The sequence below is a fragment of the Chaetodon auriga genome, chromosome 3 (genome assembly GCF_051107435.1).
Source record: "Chaetodon auriga isolate fChaAug3 chromosome 3, fChaAug3.hap1, whole genome shotgun sequence".
Taxonomy (NCBI): domain Eukaryota; kingdom Metazoa; phylum Chordata; class Actinopteri; order Chaetodontiformes; family Chaetodontidae; genus Chaetodon; species Chaetodon auriga.
Window position 1 is genome coordinate 10395929 of NC_135076.1, and position 27813 is coordinate 10423741.

The following is a 27813-nucleotide window of genomic DNA, read 5'->3' on the forward strand; positions in this document are numbered from 1 at the left end:
ACCTTTCTCTTTAAAGTTAACAACACGGGTATCAACAACAGTAATCAAGCTTGACACTGTGTCTCGAAAAGAGGCCTGAAGCCTGTGTGACCATCCAGCTGATGAGAGCGGTCTGACAGGGCTGCGTGAGGCTGTCAGGCGAGCCTCCTACCCGGAAAACAGCGCGTCAAATTCACACGGACGAGCCGGAGCGAAACCGGAACAATAGCTGTTCTGCCTTCAAAATAAAAGTACGGAATTTCAAATCGTTAGAAATTGTGCAGGGATTCAACTGCAGGATTTCTTGACAGATTAAATGCATTAAGATGATAATGCACTTCTATTAATCAATGGTGGGAGAAGTACTTAGGCAATTAAAGTAAAAGTACCAATACGACAATATAAATACCCATTTCAAGTACTATTTCTGCATTCAAATAGAAGGATCGAATAAAAAATAAAAGATGGATGTACATATGCAGATTGGCCCCTTTCAGAAGTTTCTATGATAAGGTGAAATATAATATTTGATTATTATTGGAAAGAAATTTAATACATGATTTTTAATTGTCAAGGCTGAACAAATTTAAAGTACTTTACATTGTGTTAGGTACTTATTATTGTAGTGGTTTAACACTTTAACATGATAGAAAACTGGAAACTGTTATTCTCTGATGTAACTGAGCTACTGGAGTAAAAGTAGAATAATTTGATCTCAAATATTGCAGTGTATTTAAAAGTACAGAGGTATTTGCAATGATGTGCTTGACACATCGACAGCACTTTTCATGTATTAATGTAGCCCACTTAATTCATTTCATCTGATTTATATACTGTGCATTTTCATCTACAGCAATGCAGTCTTTTATATGAACTGATCAACTTATTTATGTAAACTCTACTCTGCACAGTAAGATGTGAAATAGATGTAGTGGAGTAAAAACAACAGCATTCCCCTTCCACAAAAGCAGGCTAGTAAAAAGTAAAAAGCAGCACAAATGGGATTAGTAAAGTTCACGCACTTCAAAGATAACTCAAATACAGTAGGTTTACACAGCTGATAATTATGGGTGACAAAGTAAATGAAATAAAATCCCAGCAGCTACCCGCCGGAAGTCGTATGAGATTTACTGCAGCGAGCTTGATTGTGGCTCCGGAAAAGCAGCGACTAACAGTGAGACGCAACGACAGAAGAGAGTGGAGGGGAGGAGGAAGGAGGATGATGGGAGCGAGTCTTTCCCCCCTGTAAGTGACCCACATCAGACCGTACATCCAAATATTACCCAGGATAGTTGTCCCACTCGAGGATTTTTCTCCGCCAAGATGTCGGCGTCGGCGATATTTATCCTCGACCTGAAGGGAAAGGTAAGTTTGTGGCGACTTGTTGTTGAGAGGGGAAGTTGACAGTAAGATTATCAGCGAGGCACCTGCTACCAGAGAAGAGTGCGTCCGCTCATAGAAAGCCCAGAAATGACACGCAATTGAAAGATAATTTCACGTTTTATCGTTGCCTCTGTACATCATACGGTAGAATATTTCCACTTCCTCAGTCAGTGCTGACACAGAGGTCAGGAAGAGGCTCGACCTGCCAAACCCGTTTCTCTCATGTCGAGTCTACACTGAGCGCTTGTTCCTGTGCAGCCATGCAGCCTCCAATGTCTGAGATGTGTCCTACTTCAAAGCGTCAAACTTTGCTTTTTGCAGCCCCCAAAGGTTACCCCCTTAAAAACTACAGAGGCCTGCTTCCTGTGAGAGGGACGTCTGAACATACTGAGGGACAAAACTGTTTTTAAGACACTTTTAGGCCACCGTGTCCAGAGCTGAAGCGATGAACCAGCAGCAGGTTTGATAAACGTGTACTGTCGTTCTTTTAATAAGCTGAAATGCCAAATATTATCTGGTACCGGCCTCTGCTCCTTCTATCTCTATCATTTAGGGCTGCAGTGACTTTTTAAAAGTCAGCTAATCAGCAGATTGTGTTCTTGATTAATGGTTCACTCTGTAAAACAGTGAAAAACCTTCATCGCCTGCAGCTCAGAGGATGTCTTCAAACAGCTTGTTGCGCTCAGCCAACAGTCCCAAACCCAAAGACGAGCAGCAGACATTTCATCTGACGGGCTGGGGCCACTGATTGCTTTCTGTTTAGATGAGACTCTCAGAACAGTTGTTGATTCATTTTCCACACATGGTTTTCTGCTTTAATAGCAGACTGAATTGAATGTCTCCGTTCTGGACTGTTGGTTTGACAGAAAAGGCAATTTGGAGACATAACCAGAGGATCTGCACAAGTCCAAAGAGCACATTTTCACAATGCTCTGATATCAACTGTACACGATTGACTGAGAAACTAATTGTCAGTTAATTGATGGTGAAAACAGTTGCAGCCACACTGCAGAATCTTAAATGAATTTTTAGGTAAGCATTCAGCAGCATGGAGTTCATTAAAAGAGGACACTGAGTTTTTCTCTGTTTCTCTCAATCAGGCTTTACATCTAAACCTCACAGGGTTAATTTATGTGAGGGCAAGAAAAGGAATAGCTGATGCTGAGGAAGCCTTATACCACATGATTGACAGCACCCATCAGGGAGAAGGATCAGTCCCACACAGCCTGCATGTCTGATTGTACAGATTAAAGGTTTTTCTCTTCTCCTCTCTCTCTCCTATCTGTCCATCTCTGCCCTGGGGCTTCAGCCCTCTCCCTCCCTCTGTCCCGACCAGGCGGCGTCCTCTGTCCTCTGTGGCAGCAGACAAGGCAGAAAAATCAGCCAGTTTATCAAAAATGCACTAAACTAGTAATAAATAATCGTACAGGCATGTTTTTAGACATAACTGAAACCAGGCGTGTGCAGGTGGAGCGGTCACCCTGGTGCACGCCTTTCAAACACAGCTGGCACCTCTGCCCTTTACCTCCACCCTTCCCAGTTGTAGCTCCTGGCCACTAGACGCCACCCTGCTGACTGCTGGAACCGGCGATATAGACTGAAATGTCAGACTATTGAAATCAGCATGTTCCCAGTGCTTCCCAGAAGACTTTTTTTAATAAGAGAACGTGTTCAAGCAGAAGTTTTGGGTTGTCATGAGCTGCAGCACATTTCATCTTCACGGCGGGGGCTTCCAGACGAGACACAGCTCTGTGGTACTCGGGCACATGGCCGCCACGCTCGCTCGGCCTGGTTATCGGGTCAAAGGTTTAGCTTGTTCAGTGTTATGCTGCAGCCGTAGCTAACACACTCAACTCAGACAGTGAACGTGGTGACAACCTCGCAGAGCTGCCGTCTGGAGAAAGAGGCTCTGTGAGCATGCTCAGTGTTAAATGGGTGCGATTGACAGGCCGAGTCAGCGGCGTCTTTTTGCATTCTGCCGTTCTCATCAATGTGCCATTATTTCATCTACAAGTAAGCTCCTGTTAACTCCCAACAGCCCTCTCTCTCTCTCTCTCTCAAATATCATCATTATTATTCTGGGATGTTTTTCACAGAGGGATAATGGACGTATACTTTGAGAGTTAGCGTCCCTTGGTGATTTTTAGGGCCACTGGTGGTTTGAACAGAAAGGATTTTGATGTTGTTTCTTGTGAAATTTGAGTAAAACAACAGAAATTGGGATTGTTCTACACTTAACAGACACTAATGGATCACCACAGTAACAAACTCTGCTGTACTACAGTAGAAAATGCCAATTTTTTACCCCCTTTTTTCTGTCTGCTTTTGCTGCTAAAATGTTTGTTATTTTTTATTTAATTCTAATCTTTTTTCTCATGAAGTTTTAATCTTTTACTCTAACCCTTTTTTTAAAGAAACCCCTTTGAGCTACTTCTCATATACGAATGTCACCTTTGACTTAGATTTGAGGCAATGTAATGGGGGGGGGATGTGCATGTAATAATATTTATAATAAGTATTCAGAAATGCCAATACGACTCACCTGAATATGTTTTTCTCAGACAGTGCAGTGTCTTAACTTGGAAGTAATGCATTCGCAGTAGAATTTAATGAGACCTGGATTATTAAGTAGCTGCGCTCTGCTTTGGGGCATGGAATATGCTAACTGTTTGTGTGAGGTGTTCTGTTTGAAGTGCTCTGCCTCTGCAGAGTTCAGCTGACACACATTTGAACCGACGTGACGTGACAATCACACGTAGACTCTCACATATCGTAAAGGTGAAAAAATAAGCTTTTCTAAATCCTGATTGTGATTGTAGCTGAGATAGCTGAGCGGTGACAGGGTGAACCCCCAAACATCTCACTGTGCTTTTATCCTCACACACGGTTGTGAGCTGTAGAGTTGGCTGAATGAAACGGCTCTCAACACACATGTGGCTGTTTGGCAAAAGAAGGTTAAACACACGTCGATGTATGGGGGGGTGGGGAGTTAGAAACAGCTGAATGGGTAATAGAGCAGTCAGTAATGAACTTGTTGTGGTCGTCATCTTAAATGTGTTTGATTTAATCTCAGGAGGTTACGGGAACACAGTGATAACGTTGCCTGATGAGTGATTTATGTGTCGTCTTAAGCAGAAACTAACCTTGTTTCTTTACATCTAATTTCTAACCAACTCAGAAGTTTCAAGCGTGTGGACACGACTGCACTGCTCGCGGTGGCACTAATAAGCAGTGTTAGCGTTCTGCCTTTTATCCCTTTGCCGTGCTCTTTAGGCCCTCGTTTAGTGCAGCGCGTGTGCTGGATGCAGCTTTGTTTTTGCCTGTCTGCCTCTGTTTTCTATCAAAGTTAGCTTCCAGAACTACAAAGTAAACCTCGTGGATGCTTTTCCCGGGGTCTTCGGTATTGCAACAAAGATTCGTCCAGAGCTCATTCTCTGTCTCCGCTGACCTCTGAACTCTTCGCTCTGTGGTTTCAGTCCGCTCTCACAGAAGCTGAGCAGTGGCCTGTTCATTTCCTTTTTTCTCACCCAAATTACTTTACCTTCCTGCCATTTCCCTGTTTAAATTTCTTATTTCCTCCTGCCTTTGTTGTATCTGCCCCATGTGACCCCCATGCAGCAGGCTCCTCTATGAAAGAATGGGGAAGTTTGTGTGTGTGTGTGTGTGTGTGTGTGTGTGTGTGTGTGTGTGTGTGTGTGTGTGTGTGTGTGTGATCTAGATCCCTCAAGCGTTGAAGCTTTGATCTCTTTCTTTACTTCACTCTGTGTGTCCGGACTCCAGCAAGACTGCTGAGTCATCTTGTGTGTGTATATTTGTGTTTGTGTGTGTGTGGTTGTGTGTGCCTGTGTTTGTTTCTATTACTATATCTGTTATTACTCTATTGTTCATGTCTCTGTCCCGATGCCTGATAGCGATCAGAGCTAAAGAATGATGAAAATAGTTTAAAGATACATTAAAATTCTGACAGATAAACATGATCATGTCGTTCAGTTTTGGTGAATATTATCTTGTCATCCATGGTCAATCCATGACTTCCTGTTTGCAGTGTAACTTGAGTTTCTTGTTCATCTTTTTGTTGTTTTGACATGTGTTATCCCTTTTCTTGTGTGTGTATCAATTTCAGTGTGTCCACAATGGAGTTTGTCTGTAAAATGTGATCCAACTGCATGTTTAGTCAATGTCAGTCTCTTAGATTCAAAGTAAGAGGGGGCTCAGCAAGTTTCAACCAATCATATCCAGCTCGCTATATTTATAAGCCCTCACGCATCTTTTGCTACAAACAGGTGATTGCTCTTTTAAGAAGGTTGTTTAAAGCCATTGTGGAAAATGCAGGAAGCAAAGCTGCACATACAGATACACATAAGGGCAAGTGGCTTTATGGAAATAAGACCGAGAATCTACAGTCTGTGTTCAGCCATGCTAGTGGCATTTCAGTTTAATGTGTTAGGATGCTAACATTTGCACTAATTAGCACTGAAGACAAAATACATTTGAGGCTAAAGGGAATTAGTTTTGCAGATATTTGGTCTAACACCTGATGTTGGCCCTTGATAAAAGGTCAGGAGATCACCAAGGTTGTTCGCTCTGAGGGGGGTGTGACTGTATGGACAAAATTTCATGGCAGTCCATCTGGTAGGTGTTGAGACATTTCACTCAAAACCACAAAGGTCAGCCTCAGAAGTCAGGGGAGCACCAAAGTCAGTAGGGTTGTAGAATTCATCCTCTGGGGGCCACAAATGTCTGTACAAAATGTCATGACAGTTGATCCAATAGTTGTTGAGATACGTTGAGTCTGAACCAAAGTGGTGGAACAGCCAACAGACTGGCATTGCCGTCCATATAGCCATGATGCTAGTACAGCTCAGGGATGTTGGGATTAGACTGTATGTCCTCTAATTTTTGACCAGTATTTGCATTTATGATGTTTGCACACCCTTGTTTGCTGTCATTTCAAACCTGAGAATCACCCAAGCCTTGCACAAGTCTGCATAAGCTCCTGTTTGATGTGGAGAAGGTGCCATTCATCATTCATCCTCAGATATCCAAGATGGAAGCACAGTTTGCACATTTCCTTGCGAGATGACCCTGCAAAATGATATCATACTCCTCCATGAGGTTGGGGTTTTTAGTCAGCCAGTGGTTCTTGAAGCATCTTTAAGCTTGACTGCTCAGCTTTGGTATCTCAGCCAAAAGCTATAAATATTTAATGACTGGGTAGAGCCTCTATAATAATGTCTGCTGCCTCTGTATTCTCCCCTTCACATTATGCATCCAGGTGCTCATCTGCCGGAACTACATGGGGAACATGGACATGAATGAGATTGACCACTTCATGCCCATCCTGATGAAGACAGAAGAGGAGGCCGAGATGACACCGATGGTCAGCCATGGCTCCTCACACTTCCTGTGGATCAAACACAGCAACCTTTACTGTATCCATTTGAGTTTGTGTCTGAATAATGTTCAAAATGAGACTTTACTGTCCTAAACTGTATTTCTGTCCGAAGACGTAAGTGAATTCACCAGTTTACAGAAGTCTAGTTCTTTTATAGCCTCGTAAACGTTTGCAGCTGAGACCTGAATGGCCTCTTCCGTCAGCTGTCTCCAGCTCCATAGGAAGTCCTGTGTTTCAGGTCTCTGCAGCAGGCAGCTTCTCAGCTTCTGTTTCACCACACCGTGTTTCACAGCCAGTTGAAGAATTGAACACAGATTCACTGTGATGTGCTCTGCACTGTATATCCTCCTTTCCTACCGCGAGATTGGCCAGTCAAACTTCCTTCCACATTATTAATTCAGCATGATATTGCTGTTGTGAGTAAGTTCTATTCCCAGTGCACCGCATTAGACAACTGAGCCGTTTTACCTCCCTGTGGCCATGTTCTCAATTGCTCGCGACTGTGATGCGTTCTGCTAACGTTGTATGTCACTGCATTCATCTCAACCACCCACAGTGTCTAAAAGACGCGCGCTACGTTTCCCCATCTTGTCCGTGTGTGGCTCGTAACAATTTGCAGGTTGTTGTAGCTCAGATACTGTGTCTGTCAGGTAGATGTACAGTTATTTCTTAACAGTCTCTTCCACAGTGGTGGCGATGACTAAGAAGAATGCCAACGCTGCTCTGGTCTACTCCTTTCTTTACAAAATCGTCCAGGTACGTTTCCTGACACTCCAAATCTGTAGCTTGTACTTGCTTTTTGTGTTCAAAGCGTCATGTTATCCACCCAGCCAGCCTGGTTGAACCATTGTTAAGTGATTACCTGCAGTTTAAACTTAGTTTAAGGATGCGTCTGCCTGTTTGTGTCTGCAGGTGTTTAAGGAGTACTTCAAGGAGCTTGAGGAGGAGAGTATCCGTGACAACTTTGTGACCGTGTACGAGCTGATGGACGAAGTGATGGACTTCGGTTTCCCTCAGACAACTGACAGCAAGATCCTACAAGAGTAAGAAAACTATGACGCAACCTGTGTGGAGGACTGTTTTCTCCTTATATCCAAAAGGTCAAAGGTCAGCTGGATTGGATGGATGTAAATGCACTGTGGCTGGTTGGCAGAGGCAGACAACCACAAGGAGGTAATTTTAGCTACATTTGACAAAACTTAGATCAAGAGTGTCAGCGCTGCGTTCTGGCATTTTAAGTATAACATCAATCAGGCTGAGAAGGTTAAAGTTTCAAACTCTCAAAGGCCATAATTGCTGCACTCCAGTCTGGTTTTAATGTAACACATTAGCTCAAGTGGTACCCGAATCATCCATCTGAACAAAACATGAAAGTTTGTCAGTGAGATAACAGCTTTGTATGTCGACCTGCATGGACGGGAGTAGGAGTACATGATGACTCTGTTGTGTGCCATTGGCTTATTTTTGTTTTTCATTCAACAAAGAAGCTGGTGACTAAAAAGTGAACGACTGGACGAACTTTATTCACTGAGTGAAATCAACTGAAGCAAGTGTTTTGTGTTCACAGTGTACACAGGCTTGTTTTGCTCCTCACTGCTCCTCAGAGAGGCATTTGTTTCCAGAGAAAAGCTCAATGTTGGCTTCACAGTATCATGGCAGCAGGGGTTGTGTATGCATATGATCAGCTTACCTTACATGTGAAATGTTCAAAATCGTTCATGGCAATAAGTGATTGATATTCAATTGTGTGTGCCCCTTGTGCACCAAGGCTTGGATGTACATGTGTTTGTACAGTATGTGTGTTTGGTGTTTGAATCGGGCTGATAGTTGCCAGGCTCCCATTGGCACTCAAACACAATGACACCGTCAGCTGGACACACTCGAGACTCTCAGACAGAAAAGCCCTGCTCTTCTCTTCTCCAAGGAGACACACAAAAGTGTCATTTCTCTTTTGTGTATATACACACACACACACACACACACACACAGAAAAGACACACACATTCACTGTGCCTCTCTGTCTGCGGGCTATTCTAGTTCTCTGACCTTTCCATGTCCCGAGCACTGAAGAAACACACTTTTGTTTTACATTATAACACTAACTACCTGTTAAAGTATAGTGTCTGTGTGTGTGTGTGTGTGTGTGTGTGTGTGTGTGTGTGTGTTTGTGTGTGGGTGGGTGGATAGCAAAGACTGAGCAAGTGAGACTGCAGGGATGCATATGCATGTTATTGCATTCGTGTGTGTGTGTGTCTTCATATGAACCTTCATGCACGTGTGTGTGTGTTTGTTATGATTGCTATTGTTATGCTAATCTGTCAGTTTGCTGCCAACCCCCGCTTCCAGAGCCTTTCATTAGCATTTCTGAGGAGAATCGGGGCAAAACAGAACAAATGGCAAAGCAACAACACAACCCAGCGTCGACCCCGAGCCCACTTGTCACCGCCTTTCATCTCTGAGCACTTTCAGATTTTGCTATGTGTCAACATGCATTGAAGGAGGTGGGAGGAACTGGGACAGAAAACCGGGGAGAAAATGTTGCCTCAATCCATCAATCAATCTAAAACTTGTTTATTTAGCACTTTTTGTTCTTGACACTACAGAGGGAATGTACAGTGGAGCTGAAAACCAGAGTCAGTGTTTGTGTTTGGCGTTTGTGCAGCAGGCTTTGATTGGCTTCAGGGCTCGTGACGCTTAGCCCAAACAGGCAGCTCGATTTAGAGCAGCTATAATCAATATTTTTAGAATGATGCATCAAATGACAATGTGAAAGGACCCCTGCTCCACACCAAGATAATGCACATTCCCCCAGTAAGAGTTGTAATCCCTCCACACACACACACACACACACACACACACACACACACACACACAGACGCACTTTTCTTATTATGTGGAACACATGTTTGTTTGTTTGTTTGTTTGTTTTGCCATATTGGTTTTGGAGTAGTGCGAGCAGAGACTGCAGCTTATTGTTTAATTAGCAGTTGAACTTATCATTTCATTTCCGCTTGACTGACAGTTTTATTAATCACTGAGATAACGCCGACTCGGAATGAAGAGGGTTCATTGTGAAAAAATGAGTTTCCATGTAGTAAACTGCTCGCTGTATCTTATCTGGCTTCATTTCTCTGGGGGTAGCTTTGGTGTAATGAAGCTGTATTTAATGTAGAGTAAACTAAGGAAATGTATTTTGATCCCAGGTCTGTTGGTGATCGCACCCAGTGGGAAGATAGTTGAGCAGATAACTATATACAAGCATGTGTTCACTTTGATTCGGTTACAGCTGGCTCATTACGCATGTCTGTTCACAAACTCGTCAGTGTCCAGGCTCAGTTTTCATAGAGTGGATCAAAGCATTCTCTTATTGTTTTAGAAAGCAGCCACTGAATCTGTTATCTGTTATGGCACCACAACGTGGTTTGGACTGAGCTGATGCCTTCAGGGAGAAGATACAGTTTAACAAACTGTACCATCAGACAAACTACTGAACAGGACGAGGCCAAGCGTGTTTGTGCCCATGTATTACTCGTGCTGTGGGGACATGAATCTGTTTACACAGTCACATTGTGGGGACTTGGCTTACGTGTGGGGACTAAATGCAGGTCCCCATAATGTAAATCATCATGTTAGTCTATGTAATGTCCCCAAAAGTGATGAAAACCTAACGTGTGTGTGTGTGTGTGTGTGTGTGTGTGTATATGTATGTGTGTGTGTGTGTGTGTGTGTGTGTATATATATATATATATATATATATACACACACACACACACACACATATACACACACACGTTGACCAGTTGAATGAATGACACAGATAGACCATTATTGTTACAGATGAGATTTAAGGCCAAATAGCTCAATTTTCCTGAAAAGTTCAAGCCTTCAGATCAAGTCAGTTTCAGCCAAAACCACAAAAAACCTCTATGAGCTTTACCGTCTATACACTCTTTATCCTTAGACTCCTGTTTTTCCTCCTTGTGGTAAGAGCCCATGTTGGTGTGACAAAGTGATTTTTGCAGTTTTGATTACCAGAAAGTGAAATCTGGGAGCGAGTCTGGAACAAGACAGACACATTATTAATACCCACGCTGTCTGACTTGAGTGTAACTGCATGCAGCCCATCTCTCAAAATAGAAACTGTATATGAAACACATGCCATTCCTGCTGCTGTGTTTAGTCTGTTGAAATGAAATGCATACATACGCATGAGACATCATACGTGACATTGGCGCTAAAAGATTCCAAAATAAGTACCAAAAATTGAACTGTGCCAGCTTGTCTGTATTAACACAATTTTAGCTGTGGTGCCACTTCATTCTCCTAGTTGCAGGCAGTTTTTTTTTTTTTTTATTGGGGTGGGGGGGGGGGGGCTGCAGAGTACAGATACAGCTGCAAAATAATTGAATTGTCAGTTAGGAAAATGGCATTGTTACTATGTTCACTGGCTTTGCAGTTTGTCCTCTTTTTTGTAAAGAAGAGTGCGTGAGGACAGCAGCACTGGGTCAGTAAGCAGTGACTCTTGGGGTGAAGCTCAGGCCTGTGGGGGAGAAGAAAAGGTGAGGGATAACTGACAAAAAAAAAGGGGAGAAAGGGGTGAGACGTCAGAAGAAAGTACACGGAGGGAGGACACGAGGTTTCTTCAGAGACGGCTCAGTTTGGATCACTGTCAATCCGTGTATTTATGTTAGCTGTATGAAATATTGGCGCACATTTCGGTTTGCACAATTGAGGGAGTTGAACTGGAGCTGATCAAAGGCACGTCACTGCAAAACATCTGCATCCTGTCTTTTCGTGAATGTGAATTTTAGCTACTTCTCCACAGTAGGTCCAAGTTCAGGTCAACAGCACTGATTCAGAATGTTTATAACAAGTGTCTAAAGCACCATTTGTTTCCTTAAATGTCTGCTCAGGTCACTGCACACATCATCTGGCAGTCATTAGTACGGCAGTGATTTTTAGTGAGCGCCAAAGAAAGAAGTCATGCACTGCAAATACATCTCATCTGTTGCTTGTACTACACAATCCACGTTGCCAACATACATAAACTGAAATGTAAATATGTATTTCATTTATTTTAGATATTTGTTTTTACATATCTGAATAATGTTGTACATTATAAAAGCATGTAAAGAAATAATTCCCCCAAACCTGAAGAACTCTTTTGGACATTAAAGTCAAGGGATCACTGGGTGGCATAAATTAGACAACAGCTACGTGGTGGAAATGAGGCCAGTGAGGAGTAAACAGTGGTGCGCGGCAGGTGTTTGGTTAAGAACAGGCCTGGTCACATGTTGTTTATTAGAGTACAGCTCCCTCTTATTCTCATGACGAGTCATTATGTCTCCCTGGACACAGCAGGAGGATTGTTAAAACAAACTGGCTCCAGCTTGATCTCTAAGAACCAGCCTACTGTGCTGTGCAGTGAACTGTGGGGGATAGATAGATGGATCAACAGATAGACAAAATATGATGAATAGAACGTAGAAATGTGAGTGAGCTGATTTGTTTTTGCTACAGTCACGGCCAGGCCTAATCAAGTGGACAATAGGGCACTTACATTCATTATTTACTAATGGAATGGTACTTTTTAAAGCCGCACTGATCAACATTTTTATGATAACAATGGATCAAATGGTCACTGGGTCTTTTGGTTCTGTTTTACTTCACTCTCCCTGCTCTCAGCGACATCATTTCCAGGCACAAACAGTAGATTTATTAGTGAAAAGGCTCAAAAAACGAATGCTACTCTCCCACCACTGAACGGCTGACAGAGTTACACATTTCACCTATTTCATTCAGGAGTTAGTGGACATCAAATCCAAGCTAAGAGCTGAAAGAGTGAATATTGAACGTAAGTTGCCAGGGGGCCTGAAACACAACTGTAAATGTTAATAATGTTCTGTGTTTCGTATACAGACTAAGAGCAATACGCGAAATGCTAAAACGTTTGCCAGATCATTTTTATAAGGTGATGATAATTCGGTGTGTTTACAGATTGCTGCACTGCTCCCAAATGGGCCCCCAAAATAAATGAATCCAGGTTTAAGCAGTAATTATGAAAGACTCTGTGCTCCCTCTGAGCTCTGCTTCACTTCTGTCTGAACGCACCGTGAGGAAGGCGTTGGATATGTGCATTTACCAGCTGTCATTTGTGCAACATCCCAATTTTCCTAAATTGTGCTGTATCTGTCATGTTACAAGAGGCGCCTACATTTTCAACTGATGCATATCTAATGTTGGATTAAAGTGTCCCACCTGAAGTGACAGGCAGCCACACAGCCGCCTGTCTGCGCACTAAATGGCTTGATGAGCGTTAACACAGTGAAACCCCCTCACATGTCTGTCTTCATCAGTGCATCTGAACCCACGTAAACACTGACAGAAGATTTTCCACCGTCAACAAAAACTAATTAATGCAGATGTTTAAAGAAAGGACCCCGAGTAAAGGTTCAAATCTTTGAAGAATCCAAACCTATTAAAGCTGTTCTGGCATCTCCTGATGGCTCAAAGCCCTTTTAGACACCCGATGATGGGGTTTTATTTAGAAAAGCAACACAGTTTAGTATGGTAAACAAATACATGTTAGTCACATCATTATCTGTGGCTGCAGTCACAATGGGTTTATGTAAATCTCTGTTTTCCAATTACACCCATGAATAATCTTCATACAACATGAAAACCAAGCTTCTTTAATTCGTTCACACTGGAATATCTCATTTATTTCAAGTCGGGAGGGGTGATTAATGCAAAATATAACAACATTCCTCAAGAGATTTGGGGTTCATTTTGCAAAATAGAAGCATATACTGTTTTGCTGCCATATCCCATTTTAGCTTTCTTCAAATTAAGAGTCCTATTTCTCCAAAATTGGAAATATGGTCTCCTGCTGAAACGTTGTAATGAGGACTGTGACCATGTTTTAACACTCTGCTGATGGATTTTCATGTGTTCCACTCAGCAGGGTTAAAGGCTGAATTTGGAACCGGTTTGACACATGTCACGACTTCTTTCTCCCTTTGTCTCTTTCAGGTACATCACCCAGCAGGGTCATAAATTAGAGGTCGGGGCCCCTCGACCTCCCGCCACCGTCACTAACGCCGTGTCTTGGCGGTCAGAGGGCATCAAGTACAGGAAGAACGAAGTGTTCATGGACGTCATTGAGTCAGTAAATCTGCTGGTGAGGACAGAATTTGCTTTGTCAACATCACATCTTACAAAAAGTCTTCTCAGAAAGCAAAAAATGACTCCACAAAGAGACAGAAAGAGTTGCAGACATCCTGGACGTGCAAATAATTTTGACTTCTCTCAGCAGTTTCCCTCTTTCCTTGAGTTACAAAGGACACAGTCTCTATATCAACAGTCAGTGAGGAGTGACTTCATCTCCCTCTAACCTTACATTGCAGCTACACTACACACAAAGTAATACTCACTCTGATGTTATTAGGCGACACGACGAACCCTTTTACTGAGGAATACAGACAAAGGCTCTGATTTCCTGCAGCTAAAGAGACAGAACAGATTTGTATACATGAACGAAGGGAAGTGACTTTCCTCTGAAGTTTCACGTCCTTCAAGCAACACCTCAAGGACAACAGTTCGAAGGATTTTCTGAGCCAAAGGGAAAGTGAAACACTGCTGGAGAGCTGCCGTCGCCGCTTCCTTTTCTGTGACCAGGGAGTGTTTTTTTTTAACGTTCTCAGAGATTCTTCATCCTCTTCCACATCAATGCCTGGCTTACATCTCTCACACTGCATGCTGAGAGCTTTTCAGGCTCGGCCCTCTGTCGGTCTGGATCTGCTGAAAGGTTGATCTGGGTATCAGCCGGTTTGTTTACTTCTACCAGTTTATGAGCAGGAGTCTTACTGCTGATCTGTGGATTTTCTTTTTTTTAATAAAGCAACTTAAAGTGCACATTCGTATCTGCTAGCGTAAATAAGATAATCGTTAGTTTCAGCCCCACAGCCCTGTGAACCAGCGCTCCTCATGTTTAACGTCATGCTTTGCTCTTCTGTTTACAGGTGAGTGCCAATGGCAGCGTCCTGCGGAGTGAAATAGTGGGCACCATCAAGCTCAAAGTGGTCCTGTCGGGGATGCCTGAGCTCAGACTGGGCCTCAATGACAAAGTGCTGTTTGAAATCACAGGCAGTAAGTAACCGTGAGTCAGTCTCACTCTCTGAAGTTCTACACGTCTTATAGGAAACTGCAAAGTCGGCATGAATAATTGAAGTACAGTTAAATCTTAAAATACTTTCAGCGGGACTGGTTTTAAAATGTTGCTGGTGTATGTTGGCCTTTATTTAGGTCAGTGGTTGCCAAACTTTTTTTTTTTGTTGAACGTAACCCCACAGCTCTGTCAGACAAGCTCCAGAGTCTGTTCTTCTACTCCGCCTCTCGTGTTCCAAATGTCCTCTTTTGTGGTGGACTGTACTGGGATCTGTTAATTATGGAAAGATTTTGCTTTTGCAGTTTTGGTCAGGTTTGCATGTATGATATTTTACCACACGGATGAGCAGAGCTGCTTGGAATCAAATCCTAATTTGTGTTTTTGGCTGAGCTGCAGTCTTTCTGTGTGCTCCCTGGTAACTGTTGCTGCACCGCCTGGGGTACATGTGCTCCTCATTTGGAATCACTGAAATGCAAAGCAACTAAACATAACTGTTTAGTCTGACAGTCAGATTCTGCTGCTTCTTGAACAATGCAGTCTTTTGTTGTTTAATATATTGGTATGCTTGTACGGCTTCAGGTTCATAAGTTCATCTCATTATCTGTCTTCCCTTTCAGTCGCTGCTCTTTATTTCACACGTTGAGCTCGCAGTGGAATAATCCACCCTATACATTTGCCAGAATAATGCTTGAATAGTGAAAATGATTTGTAAAGATGCTGCTGGTTGATGGGTGAGCACATGCCTATTCACCCTCTGCTCCATGAACTCTAACATCCCCTCGCACTTCCACCTGCTCCTCCTCTTTCTGTCTAAACCCCTCACCTCTACAGATCCCACATTCATCTTAGCTTTCATCCTTCCTCATCTTCCTTTTCTTCTCCTCCTGCTTTCCCAGTTTTCCCATTAATGTCTCCCACTGCTCCATCTCCCCCAGTCTATCCCTGCACGCTCTCCTCTCTTTTTTTTCCTTCTTCTCTTTTGCCTACATTTCTTCCCCCCTGCCGCTCCTTACCGAAGGGGAGAGGCTCCATCACTGTCTAGCCTCTTTGCCTCTGAGTTAATCCGCACCCCAGGCTACAGCCCTGCAGATGAAAGGTGAGGGTCTGTAGATATCCTATGTATGAAGCCCACAATCCCACTGCTGCGTGTTGCAGTCTGGGAAATAACATAACCTCAGAAAAAAATCAAAAGAAATTGTGATCAAACAAACACTGACAGATACAGCAACCCCCCCTCCACACACACACACACACACACACACACACACACACACACACACACACACACACACAGAATGTTTATACAAATATTAAAATGGGCTTTGCACTCACATCCTCAGCAGTTTATCATTTTGCAGTCATTTGGTGTTTATCATATTTGCCTGATCTGCACAGTTTATCACAGCTGGACTCAGCCAAAATGTGAGAAAAGCTATAAATCATTGAACACTGCCCTCTGCTGGCAGTAGTCCAGAATGGTCACTACAGGGAACTGATAGAAATATCACATCTGTAATATTTTTGAATTAAAAACTGGTGCACCAACGTGCAAAAAGCCAGTTGTTTTAGACATCAGTAAGTCATGACAAATGACTTTTTCTCTGAAAGATCAGGTCATATGTAACACCTGAGTGACAACAAATTTGAATCCTAATTACTTTTCAGAGTTGTCTGTTATGAGGACATTTGAGGACTATTAACAATTATTCTTAGTGCTGATTAATCTTATTATTTTCTAATTAATTGTCCTAAAAGAGAAATCACCAAATTAGGTGACTTCAATGACGAATCGACCATCAAGAAGTTAAATTAAGTCGTGTTCTGTCCCTTCAGCCTTTCCATGTTAGGACGTTTTTGTTGAAGTGTCTCTTAGACTGCCCGTCTCAGTGATATCACAACCCTCTAAGATGGCCTGGACGGAAACGTTTACAAAATGGTTCCCTGTGTCTCTTTTTTCACTGTGCGACAGCAGACAGAAAACAGATGAGGTCCCTCCTGCTGTGTATTAAAAGCACAGAAGCAGGTGAGAGCAGCTGTAAAGGTGAATCACAGGGGAGGCTGCCGTATCTTCAATCCTCACCTGGCGTGTACACACCTGTGCACACACACACGCGCATCGTGTTTCCATCGCTCTTGGGGACATTACATAGACTTACATTCATTTCCTGGAGACTTACCCTAACCTTAACCCAAGTCTTCACCCTGAAATGGGATGATTTACGTTACGGGGACTCGCCTTTTTTCCCCACAAGGAAGAATCCCCACAAGGTGACTGTGTAAACAGATTTATGTGCCCACAACGTGAGTAATACACATCCACACACACACACTCTGTCCTATCTTCAAGCCCCTGAGGTCCTAGCAATGACAGAGAGTGTCCCATATGACCTTTCTTTCTTGTCTTGATAACACAGCATGCACCTGTTTATGTGTGTGCGTGTGTGGGCGCGCGTGCACATGCATGTTCGTGCATGCGTGCGTGTGTCTTACTGGCATAAAAACAAACAGAAATAGAAAGACAGAAGATGTTCCAAAGGGCTTCCCTGTTCTACTTATCCAAGACTGTTGTGTTCTCCTAAGACCTCACCTCGACCAGTTCCCTCTCATGCATGAGGAAGTGTCTCACGCACACACAAGCACACACACACACACAAACACACACACAAAGGCAAAATCAATAGAGAAACGAGTAAGTTGCGAGCAAGCATACATAAACCCATTCACGTAATGCACACACGCTTAAGAGACTGAACAATGAACAAGGAAGCTGCACACAAATGCATGCACACACACGCACACGTGCGCACACGCATGCACAGTCACACACAGGCATTCTCTCCGACAGGCCTTAGGTCCAGGGTTGCATTCAGAGCAGGTGAGGCGGGCTCTAGCTGACTGTTGAATGGGGGATTTAGTTGAAGGCCCACAGGCCCACAGTCATTACAGCAGTTTTCCACCACTCAGCACCCTCCATTAACCACAGAGGAGGAGAACATCAGCCGCTCTCCAGCAGACTACAGATGCCACCATTAAGGAGGTCACGCTTTTAACTGCCCGTTGCACCAGCACTGCACTCTTGCTCCACCTTTGAGGGGAATTGTCCGGAAAAGTCTAATTTTGTTCACGAAGAAAAGGATCTACTTGACACAGTCTGCTGAGTGTTGTATATGGTTCTTCTGTGCTTCTGTGGTACTCCAGCAGAGTTTTAGAAATATGAGTGAGATGAAGAGTAAAGCACCAGCCTCACTCTGGTAATCGTTTTGGTAACTGGACTAATTCTGTGTCCATTGATTAATCAAGATAGCATTAATGAGCAACAAATTTATAGTTATTTATCAAGCAAGAAGGCCAAATATTTACTTGTTTCAGCTTTTCAGATGGAGGGTTTGTTGCTTTTCTGTTTTTTTTTAAACCAATAAATTGTAAAATATTGCAGATTTGTTTGAAGATGGTAGCTGTGCTGAATGATGATGGCCATTTTTCACAATTTTCTGTCATTTTCTAGACCAAGGATTAATATGTCCCCCGTTTGAAACACCTCAGCTGACATAACTGGTTGTGTTCTTCACGAGTCATATTACTAACAATAAAGTGGGGAAAATGATGTGACATCTCCCAGTGGCATAAAGACTTTCTTGGGGGTGCATTTCATGAAATAAGACCATAACAATAAGCCTATATGAATAATCGGTAGATTAATTTCACAAAAAATAAATCGGAAGCTTTGATGACAACCCAGATGTTTCTTTTTTTGGCAGAGTCCCCCTTAACTTCAGTAACAGATGTGTGTTTTTACAGTCTTTATCTACTTGTTGTGTTAGTGCAGGTGTGGATGTGTTTGTGAGGCGGCTGAATGGGCTTCAGTGGGGGACAAGATGATGGCAGCAGGTTTTGAAGACAGGCAGTGTTTGTGTGTGTGTGTGTGTGTGTGTGTGTGTGTGTGTGTGTGTGTGTGTGTGTACCTGTTTATGTGTGGCAGCTAAATAACTGTTCAGTAGGGGACAAGAAGAGGGCAGATGGATCTGGTAGCATACTGTGTGTACAGTGTGTGTGTATGTGTGTGTGTGTGTGTGTGTGTGTGTGTGTGTGTGAGAGAGAGAGAGAGAGAGAGAGAGAGAGAGAGAGAGAGCGACTGAGTGAATGTTTGTCAGTCATCATTACCTTGACCTTGATTTCCCCCAAGACTGCTTGGAAGGTTCTCAGTCTTTTTTGTGTATCTGTGTGTGTGTGTGTGTGTGTGTGTGTGGGTGTGTGTGTGTGTGTGTTGTTTGTGTGTTTGTGTCAGGAGAGAAGAGTAAGACGGTGGAGCTGGAGGATGTGAAGTTTCATCAGTGTGTCCGCCTGTCACGCTTCGAGAACGACCGCACCATCTCTTTCATCCCCCCCGACGGCGAGAGCGAGCTCATGTCGTACCGCCTCAACACGACAGTGAGTAGGACATGCCAACCAGTGTGTCTCCTGAACACACACACACACACACACACACACTCATACCACATACATACCAACAACACCAGGAGCACACTCCCTATTTGTCTCACAGTCCGGTGTGCACACAAATATAATCACAGCCCAGAATGTTCATATTCCTGCATCCATGCACACAGTACACACACATTCAACACGAGAAACTGGCTTGTTGGCTTAATGTCAGTGGGAGTCTTTGCTGGAAGACTGAGCAGGTTTACACTTGTTGTGTGGTTTCGAGCAGAGAAAACCATAAATATCACAATAATGAACTATAATATAACTCTTTGTCCACAGGGTGTCAATACAGCATCAGATATGATCAGTCTGCTAAGAGAGTGAAGTGGACAGTTACAGTGACAGCTCATGTTTGAAGATAAATAGCAGTTCAGTGAGCTAAGACTGGCCCATGTCGCCACTCGTCCTGATCCACTCGTACACATGCTGTCCACTGACCTTGTGTCCAGTATACTCGAGTGGGGCTGCTGTGCCTGAAATATATGTGAGCTGTGAGCCCTCTTAACAGTTATCGTCTCCCTTGTACAAACACAATCTCTCTCTGTCCTTTCCACTGTGTCACTCTGGTGATGTGTGTCGTAGTGATGCAGTCCAGCTCTGCGCTCGCCCCTCTGACCTTGTCCGCTCCCTCTCTCCGTCTGACAGGTGAAGCCTCTCATATGGATCGAGAGCGTGATTGAGAAGTTCTCTCACAGCCGTGTGGAGATCAAGGTGAAGGTAATGATGAGTGGCACGCAAACATAAACACACACACACACACACACGCACAGCACCATGTCCTTATCCGCTCATCTAGTCCTTTCACTGAAACTTATTTAGTATTTATGACGCATGCTTCTCAGGTGGATTACCGCTTACCATCTGTTTGAGGCAGTGACGGCCGCGCAGACTCAAAATAACAAGCTGTGCATAATCATAAAGACCTGCTTGATTTGAATTTGGATGTGCATGCTTTTATTTTTTTAAAGCTAAAAGCCTCAGGTGACATTTAAACTCTGTCCTCTGTCACCTTCCACAGGCTCGGAGTCAGTTTAAGAGTCGGTCCACCGCCAACAATGTGTCCATTCTGGTGCCAGTGCCCAGTGATGCTGACTCACCCAAGTTCAAGACCAGCACAGGCAGCACCAAGTGGGTGCCCGAGAAGAGCGCGGTGCAGTGGAACATCAAGTCTTTCCCCGTTAGTGCGGCAAATCAACGACATGTCACAGTTTATAACCTGAGATGCACTTAGTGGATGTTGATGCTGATTCCAAAAGAGCTGAGATGCTGTTTAAAAGATAAATATGTGATCATTTGCTCCTCCTTTTTGACCTATACTCACCTGAAAACAGTACAAAGACAGTATATTTCATGTTTGACCTCATCAGCTTCATTGATTTTTCTAAATATCTGCTTATTGCTTACTGCTTATGCCAGCAGCATGTTTCAGACAAGTTGGGATAGGAGCAACTTAAGACTGGGAAAACTGTGGGATGTACAAAAATTCTGTTTCTATTTCAGTTTTCACAGCATCACAATCAGGCTTGTATCTTGTTCCACCATGATCTGGTTTTACAGACACAGCAGCGTCAGTATAATGCACAGTGGTGGAAGGTAACTGGGTACATTAAACTCATGTATGATCCAGTAGTAATATTTACATTATTCTGAAATGGACCTTTCTGTCTAGTCATCATGGGTACTTTTATGGAAGAGAGATTCTGAATGCAGGACTTTTCTTTGTAGCTTTCTTTGAGTATCTCTGCACTGCAGCATTCACTTAAAAAGATCAGAGCACTTCTCCCATCGCGCTTGACACCTGATATGTACATAAGCTTGAACCAGCCCCAGTGTCAAAAAATGAAGTTGTTTTTTGACACTGACAAATATTAGACAGCAGCTATTTGTCACATTAAGTTCAGCCTCGCCACACACACACACACACACACACACACACACACACACAAACACTCAGGCTCACATCTTATCTCTCCGTTTTCTGCTGTTCCTTTCACAGTTTCGTCGTCAGTCTCTGCTGTCACCAAACTATAAACTCTTCAAAAGGGAATTTAAAAAGCTTGTAGAGCATTAATTCAGCTGTGGTTCCTTTTATCTGTCACACTCTCATATCCCCTCATTAATTCATTACACCTTCAGGCTGTCAAGGAGGGTTAAAAATTGCCATCACTGGTGACGTATTGTTATCCAGCTCATGTATGATTCGACAGTACATGTTTCTCCGTTGACCTCTGGACACTATTAAACTGCATATTCTCTCAGGAAACCACACCTCACTTGTAATGTTTGATGGAGGTTCAAGGAAACAAAGATGGAGCAGTGGCTTGTTGTGATAAGAGACTGACAAAACACCCTAATCCACAATCCAGCTTTGTACAGTTACTGACAACCCTGATTGACAAACAGCCCCCTCCTGTATCTGCATGTTAAGCTTTTAGAAAGAAGTCCATTAGCGATTGTCATGGTATGAATGTGTACATCTGTACACACAGCTCAGCTGGAAAAAGGTGATGTCGCCTGCTTTGTTTCAGGGTCTTTACAGTCGAAATGGGAACGTGATTTACAAACTAACAGGCTCCGCTCGGATGATGTGGTACACTGTTATGAGCAATGATTAACCAGTTGTTTTTGTGTTTATAGCCTAGATGTTTGCTGGATGCTAAATCCCATAAATTGATAACTGATTCACCTTAGTATGACACGGGACTTGTCTCATGTTGCAGTGAATAGAAGTCTGTTTTGTTTTTGGACAAAGCAACCCTGTGTTAATTAGAGTGAGAGAGCTGGGAGCAGAACTCATCAAACAGTCTGAACGCTCTTATCTGAAAGGCTTTGTGAACACACTCTGAATGAAAGGTTTTACAGATGTTTTGCAGCCATTTCTCGTGTGTGTTTTTGCATGTTTAGGGTGGTAAGGAGTACATGATGCGGGCGCACTTTGGGCTACCCAGTGTGGAGAGTGAGGAGCTGGATGCGAAGAGACCAATCACAGTTAACTTTGAGATCCCCTATTTCACTGTGTCGGGGATTCAGGTCAGACTCTTTATTAACACCTGGAACACAGTCCTTTCTTTCCTACTTCCTTGTTTTTTCACTGTTTCAACAATGCACTGCTTGACATTCATGCATGATCGCACTTCAGAGTCACTGGAAATGACTGTCACCCATGCCAGACCAAATAAATAACTTCTTAAGTCCTGTCCATGTGGGACACTTCTGTAGTTTCAAATCACAACTCACTCTCCACAATCGAAAACCTATTCCTCATCTTATTGTACAACCCTTTTTCAAGCAAGTTAAGTAAATGTTTTTCAAGTGCTTAACCCAGAGACAAAGCAGACAGCGTTATTTCCTGTAATTCATCAAGTCATCATTCTTAAATGGTTAAGTTAGCTTTAGAAGGAGGAGCATTTCCTCAAGCTATAAAGCCACAGATAGTCCATCAATTTGTTGAAAAATTAAAGATCATGGGCTGCCATGAGCACAGTGACGCATACAGGCTATGTACAGTAGATGTTGATGTGCGTTTGTGTGTGAAACAGTGAAATAATTATATTTAACCTGTCCGTGTTCACTAGGTGCGTTACCTAAAGATCATAGAGAAGAGTGGTTACCAGGCATTACCATGGGTGCGCTACATCACGCAAAGTGGAGGTAACAACACATACACACACACACACACACACACACACACACACACACACACACACAATCAATTCTGATAACTCTCTTCTTCCAAAACTTAAAATCTGCATAGCATTTTTTATGTTACCTAACAAGAGGTCAAGGACTGTGGTGCTAAAATACTAAGTTTGCCAACTTAGTATTTTTTGTGACTTTGTTTTAAACCCCTTAAAACCCTGTTTCCTAATAAGAACATTTCTCCAACACAAGTCAAAGTTCAGAAAAAGAAGCATTCTCAGGTGTTATTTATGAAGAGTCGACCGTTAACAAGGAATACCCAGTTTCACCAGTGTGTCTGACTTACGAACTCCAGTTTAGCTGTTCCTTTTTTCTGTCCAAATTCCAAACCCATTAGCAAATCGAAGGTTGCCACGAGGTTAAATTTGATGTTTTCCTCACGAGAGCAGTGTCGGGATCAGTCTCTCTGCAACACTATTCAGTGTGTGCCCTAGGAGTGAACCCAGCAGTAAAACATCCATCATATCCATTACCGGGCTCCATCACCATGAGCCATGGCCTCAGGGGCTCAGACTGACACCACACAGGATGCCAGTGATAGAAATTTTACAAGCCTGATAGCTTGTGGCGTGAAATTCTTTGTGTCTCGGTTGTCCACATTTGAACAGGGCTACTGCAAAGTCGAGAGAATGCAGTAAAACTTGTTTTACAAAGCTGGCACCTGGGATCTGTAGATGCAAGCGCTGCCCTGGGAGTGAACCCTTCTGCATCACATCTGTCACACTCAAGGGTGACACCATGGCATACAAACCTCAAAAGATGTTTCAGTTTTTGGGAGCTTTGAACTTTTATCAACCTGCCAACGAGACATTTTACCTGAAACATATGCTTGATTGTTGGACAGATCATTGCATATTGCCACATTAAAGCTACAGTATGTTGATGAGACTGCAGCAAATGCTCTGTACTAGCTCAGTGGTTTCAATGATATGGAGATGGAAGCCCACAGCCTCCACTGGACTACAGCCAGAAATCCTTAAGTTTCATACCTGCCGTCCGCCCTAAGAATGAACCTGGCTCTATAACATCCATCATATTCATTACCTGGATGTGTCAGGTAGGAATCAGAGGCTGCAGAGGTTGAACGATGCCACAGAGTGCCAGGAGGCTCCCAGGGTGGCTCTCACCTGATGCCAAGGTTACTGTTGCCTTGCTGTAACATCAGCAAGGAAACAAAGGAGATGGACGAATATAAAAGAGGAGGACGAGAACCGGAGATGAGTAAGAGTGAGAGAAAGGAGAGTGATGAAGTTTGGGCCACCGGAGAGAAAGCTATCACCTTTCTCTCACCGTTACCATCAGCAACCTGGGGAGGGCGGGGGAGAGAAGACGGTGATGATCAGGTTTCACTCAGCACTACATGCAGACACACTCACACTGATTAAACAATACCCCGATACTGTACACTGACTGTGCTGACTTATTAATGAGTGATGAACAGGCATTTAGAAGCCGCACGGTACAGCAGTAAGAACATCAGACTGTCAGTGGTCAGAATATGATCAGGCAGCATCACACTGCAGCTGCACCTTTCAGCTGATGTCCTGAAATGAAAATGCAGTTTTTGCAGAAATCTGTAAGAAATGCAATTTTGGATCGGTGTTGCATAACCTGAAGTTACGCGTTGTATTGCGCTGCAGTGTACTGTAATGAAGTAACTGTTGAGGACAGTATATGGCCAAAAGTTTGTGGACGCCCAAACATTACACAGCTATGTTAAACCCACGGACTCTGACGTGCTGCTGCAGCGGCCTCCTCTCTTCTGGAAAGGTGCTCTCTAAAATTTTGGAACCTGGCCGCAGGTATTTGATCCCATTAAAACACAAGAGCATCAGTGAGGTTGGCCACTGATGGCTGCAGAGGTGTTCAGTACATGTGCAAATCAATCCTTATTGCTGAATTTTCAAAGTGAACTGACCAGACTGAATCATCATTATCACTGACCGAATCAGCAGCTTTTAGCAGTGAAGCTCTTCTCTCGCTGTCAGCTCTTGTTAAACCTATTTAAAAGACTGCGAAAGCCACCGAAACAATCTGATAGGTCAGTCATTAATAAGAGGCTGCTGAGCTGTAAGTCTTATGTGCAGTGCTTGTACAGGCTGGTTTTGTACTGAACTGAAGTGCATTTGAACGGTGACGTGATGACGTATGACGTACGTACTCAAATCCATTTGAACGTGATTGATCACTTTGATTAGGAAAAAAGTGAACAAACTGCACATTCACTGACCACAAATCTTTGAAGGTGGTCCGTGTGCTGATGAATGGGTTTAAGGTCAGGGCTCTGCGCAGGCCTGTCAGGTTCTTCCAACACAAGCTGCAAAAACCATTTCTCCACAGAGACCTGACGTCATCTCAGGACCGACCTCCACCAGCTTCTCTAACTCAATCCAATCTCTTTCTGAAAAAAATGAATGTTTTCCTGGGGTTTACTGTTCATATTCTAAATCGAATTGGCATCCACCACAGCACTTCTTACTAGAAACACTGAGTAAATGTGTAAGACACAACACACTGTTGACTAGAGTGATGTTCTAAGGATGGACTTTTAGCTATTTGTTTTATTAGCAATGTCAATGTGAGTTCAAATGAGGTTTTCTTACCTGGAAAAGAACCCAGCACAGAACGTTCTCTCCCAGAACCACAAAGCTGAAAACCCGCTGTTGTCTCAAATATCATTGTGCTTTTCTATTAATTGTAACAGAAGGATGAAAAACAGCCCCACACCATGAGTACACAAAAACACGTGCACGGGTTTGACCACATACCTTTGACCATGTAGTGTTATCTCCTTATTAGCCAGTCCTGGATATGCAACATAATAACTCAGTAAATCAGATATTGTCCATTGAAGATTGAGATTTTGCAAATACTGACAAGACTCTTCAAAGTCTGAGACAGAATGAAGGAAGGAATGTGTTAAATGTTGGTGATCTGCTTTCACAGAATGCTCGTATTGGTGCAGATCTTGTTTGGGGCTTTCATAGGGCTTAAATTGGCAGTGATGTGACGTGCAGAGGTGATGAGGGGAAGAAAGCTGTGTTAATGCTCCGCTGTTACATTTCTTGGCAGATTACCAGCTCCGGACAAACTAAAGGGCACAGATGCTGCTAGACGAATGGATATTTTCTCTCTGTTCATGTCTTCCTCTCCGTTTCTCCGGCTCCCTGTCTGCAACGGACAGCAGAGGACAAGTGCAGGAAGACTTGACATTTTTCCCCGTTCTGAACGGAAATAAGACATCATCTCTTCCTCTAAGACACCCTCAGCGCCGACAGGAAAGGCTGTTGCATCACCTCTGACCTGTGATTTTTTTTTTTTTTTAAGGATTCCTCAGGACTCCAGTAATATGTTAGAATACGTGAATAATGAACTGATGACTTTGTGACACCGTCTGGTTCTGCCGAGCTCTCATTTCCTTTGCTTTTAATGTCATATCCCTCGAGGTTAATTTAGAGCAGAGTTTGGGGAGCAAGGCGTCACTTTTAAACACATTTTCCTCAGACAGAGAAAACTTTGAACTGTTATGAATTTGAAGCTTTATCTTTTTTGGTGCTTGGCTTGTCCTCTTGGACATGTAGCTTTCTACTGTGTAACATGTCATTTAACAGATTATGTAGTGCCAATATACAGTAACTGTGATTGTTCATTACCAGTTTTTTTATTTCTCAAAGGGCCATAACATTGCACAGGGGTGACTTTTCTAAATTGCAAGTTTCGAGAAAGTTACATGTCGCTCCATGCTGGATTTTAACCACTACACCGCATCTCGACATCGTCAGCGTCTTTTACTGTACAGGTTTTTATTCATCCTGTTTTGTCCCTAATTTCCACTTTATAGTACAAGTTGTTAATCTTCGTCTCGCTCAATGACATACATGTTTTGCTTGAACCTCTATATTAAGTGTTCATTGCCTTAAAAAAATGCCTACGTATCACCACCTTTTGCACTGTGAATATAATCCCCAGTGCACTGAAACTAACACCAGCGACCAGATCAATGATTAATAAGGCACAATATTGTCGGAGGCGTTGGCAGTGTAACATAATACCATCGACGCATTCCCACGGGGCCTGTAACCTTGTCCTTGTGCTGGAAATCAGCTTGCAGCTACGAGGCGGAGACTGAAGGAATGAGCACGGTGCAGAATTTTTTGTCATATTTTTATCTGTTGTTTATACTGTACTAGTTAGTCCCCTGTGGAAAATGTCTGAAGGACAGAACAGGGGGTTGAGGGGGGGAGAGGTAAAATAACCTGAATGGATTTCTTTGCAGAGTCTGAGAATATTGACAATATGTTGAGGTAATTGTTTCTCCTTGACTCTTTTTGTCGACCTCTGCAGGCCCCTATATGTCTTCAAAGCAGTCTGTGGTGTAATTCACTCCCTCTGTTGTGCATGCACTGCAGCACATCGGTTCAGCTGCACTGCCACCAGCAAAACAGGCCTGTGTCCATTTATTGCATCTCTGCTCTTAAGTCCAAAACCTCCCATTACAATCATTCCATTATCTTGTGTCGGGACATTTTTCAGGCACCAATGAGGATTGTTAATGAGTGTGTGTTGTCATGTGTTGTCATTAATTTATCAAATACTGTGTGTCGATAGGAAGCAAAGGGATATATTTGGAAATAAACATTTTTTTGTATCTTGTTTAAGAATACTGTTGCATTTTTTTATGTAGTTCAGAACTTGACTGAGCAAA

The 27813-nt window shown here is 43.1% G+C and overlaps 1 protein-coding gene across 2 annotated transcripts; it reads left to right on the forward strand.

The window, feature by feature from the left end:
• The first annotated feature begins 1168 nt into the window (after positions 1–1168).
• Positions 1169–27761, forward strand: ap1m3 (adaptor related protein complex 1 subunit mu 3). 2 transcript variants are annotated; one of them, XM_076727041.1, is made up of 12 exons: positions 1169–1344; positions 6638–6794; positions 7446–7513; positions 7670–7800; positions 13790–13937; positions 14779–14905; positions 19210–19352; positions 20055–20126; positions 20428–20586; positions 22314–22439; positions 22985–23060; positions 26181–27761. In XM_076727041.1, the coding sequence occupies exons 1-12, from the start codon at positions 1303–1305 to the stop codon at positions 26201–26203; spliced, it is 1272 nt and encodes a 423-aa protein (XP_076583156.1). In that variant the 5' UTR covers positions 1169–1302; the 3' UTR covers positions 26204–27761. The 2 variants fall into 2 exon arrangements, with proteins under 2 accessions (XP_076583156.1, XP_076583157.1); XM_076727042.1 differs by lacking the exons at positions 22985–23060; positions 26181–27761 and having other exon boundaries at positions 1183–1344; positions 20428–20537; positions 22314–22435.
• Positions 27762–27813: the final 52 nt, after the last annotated feature.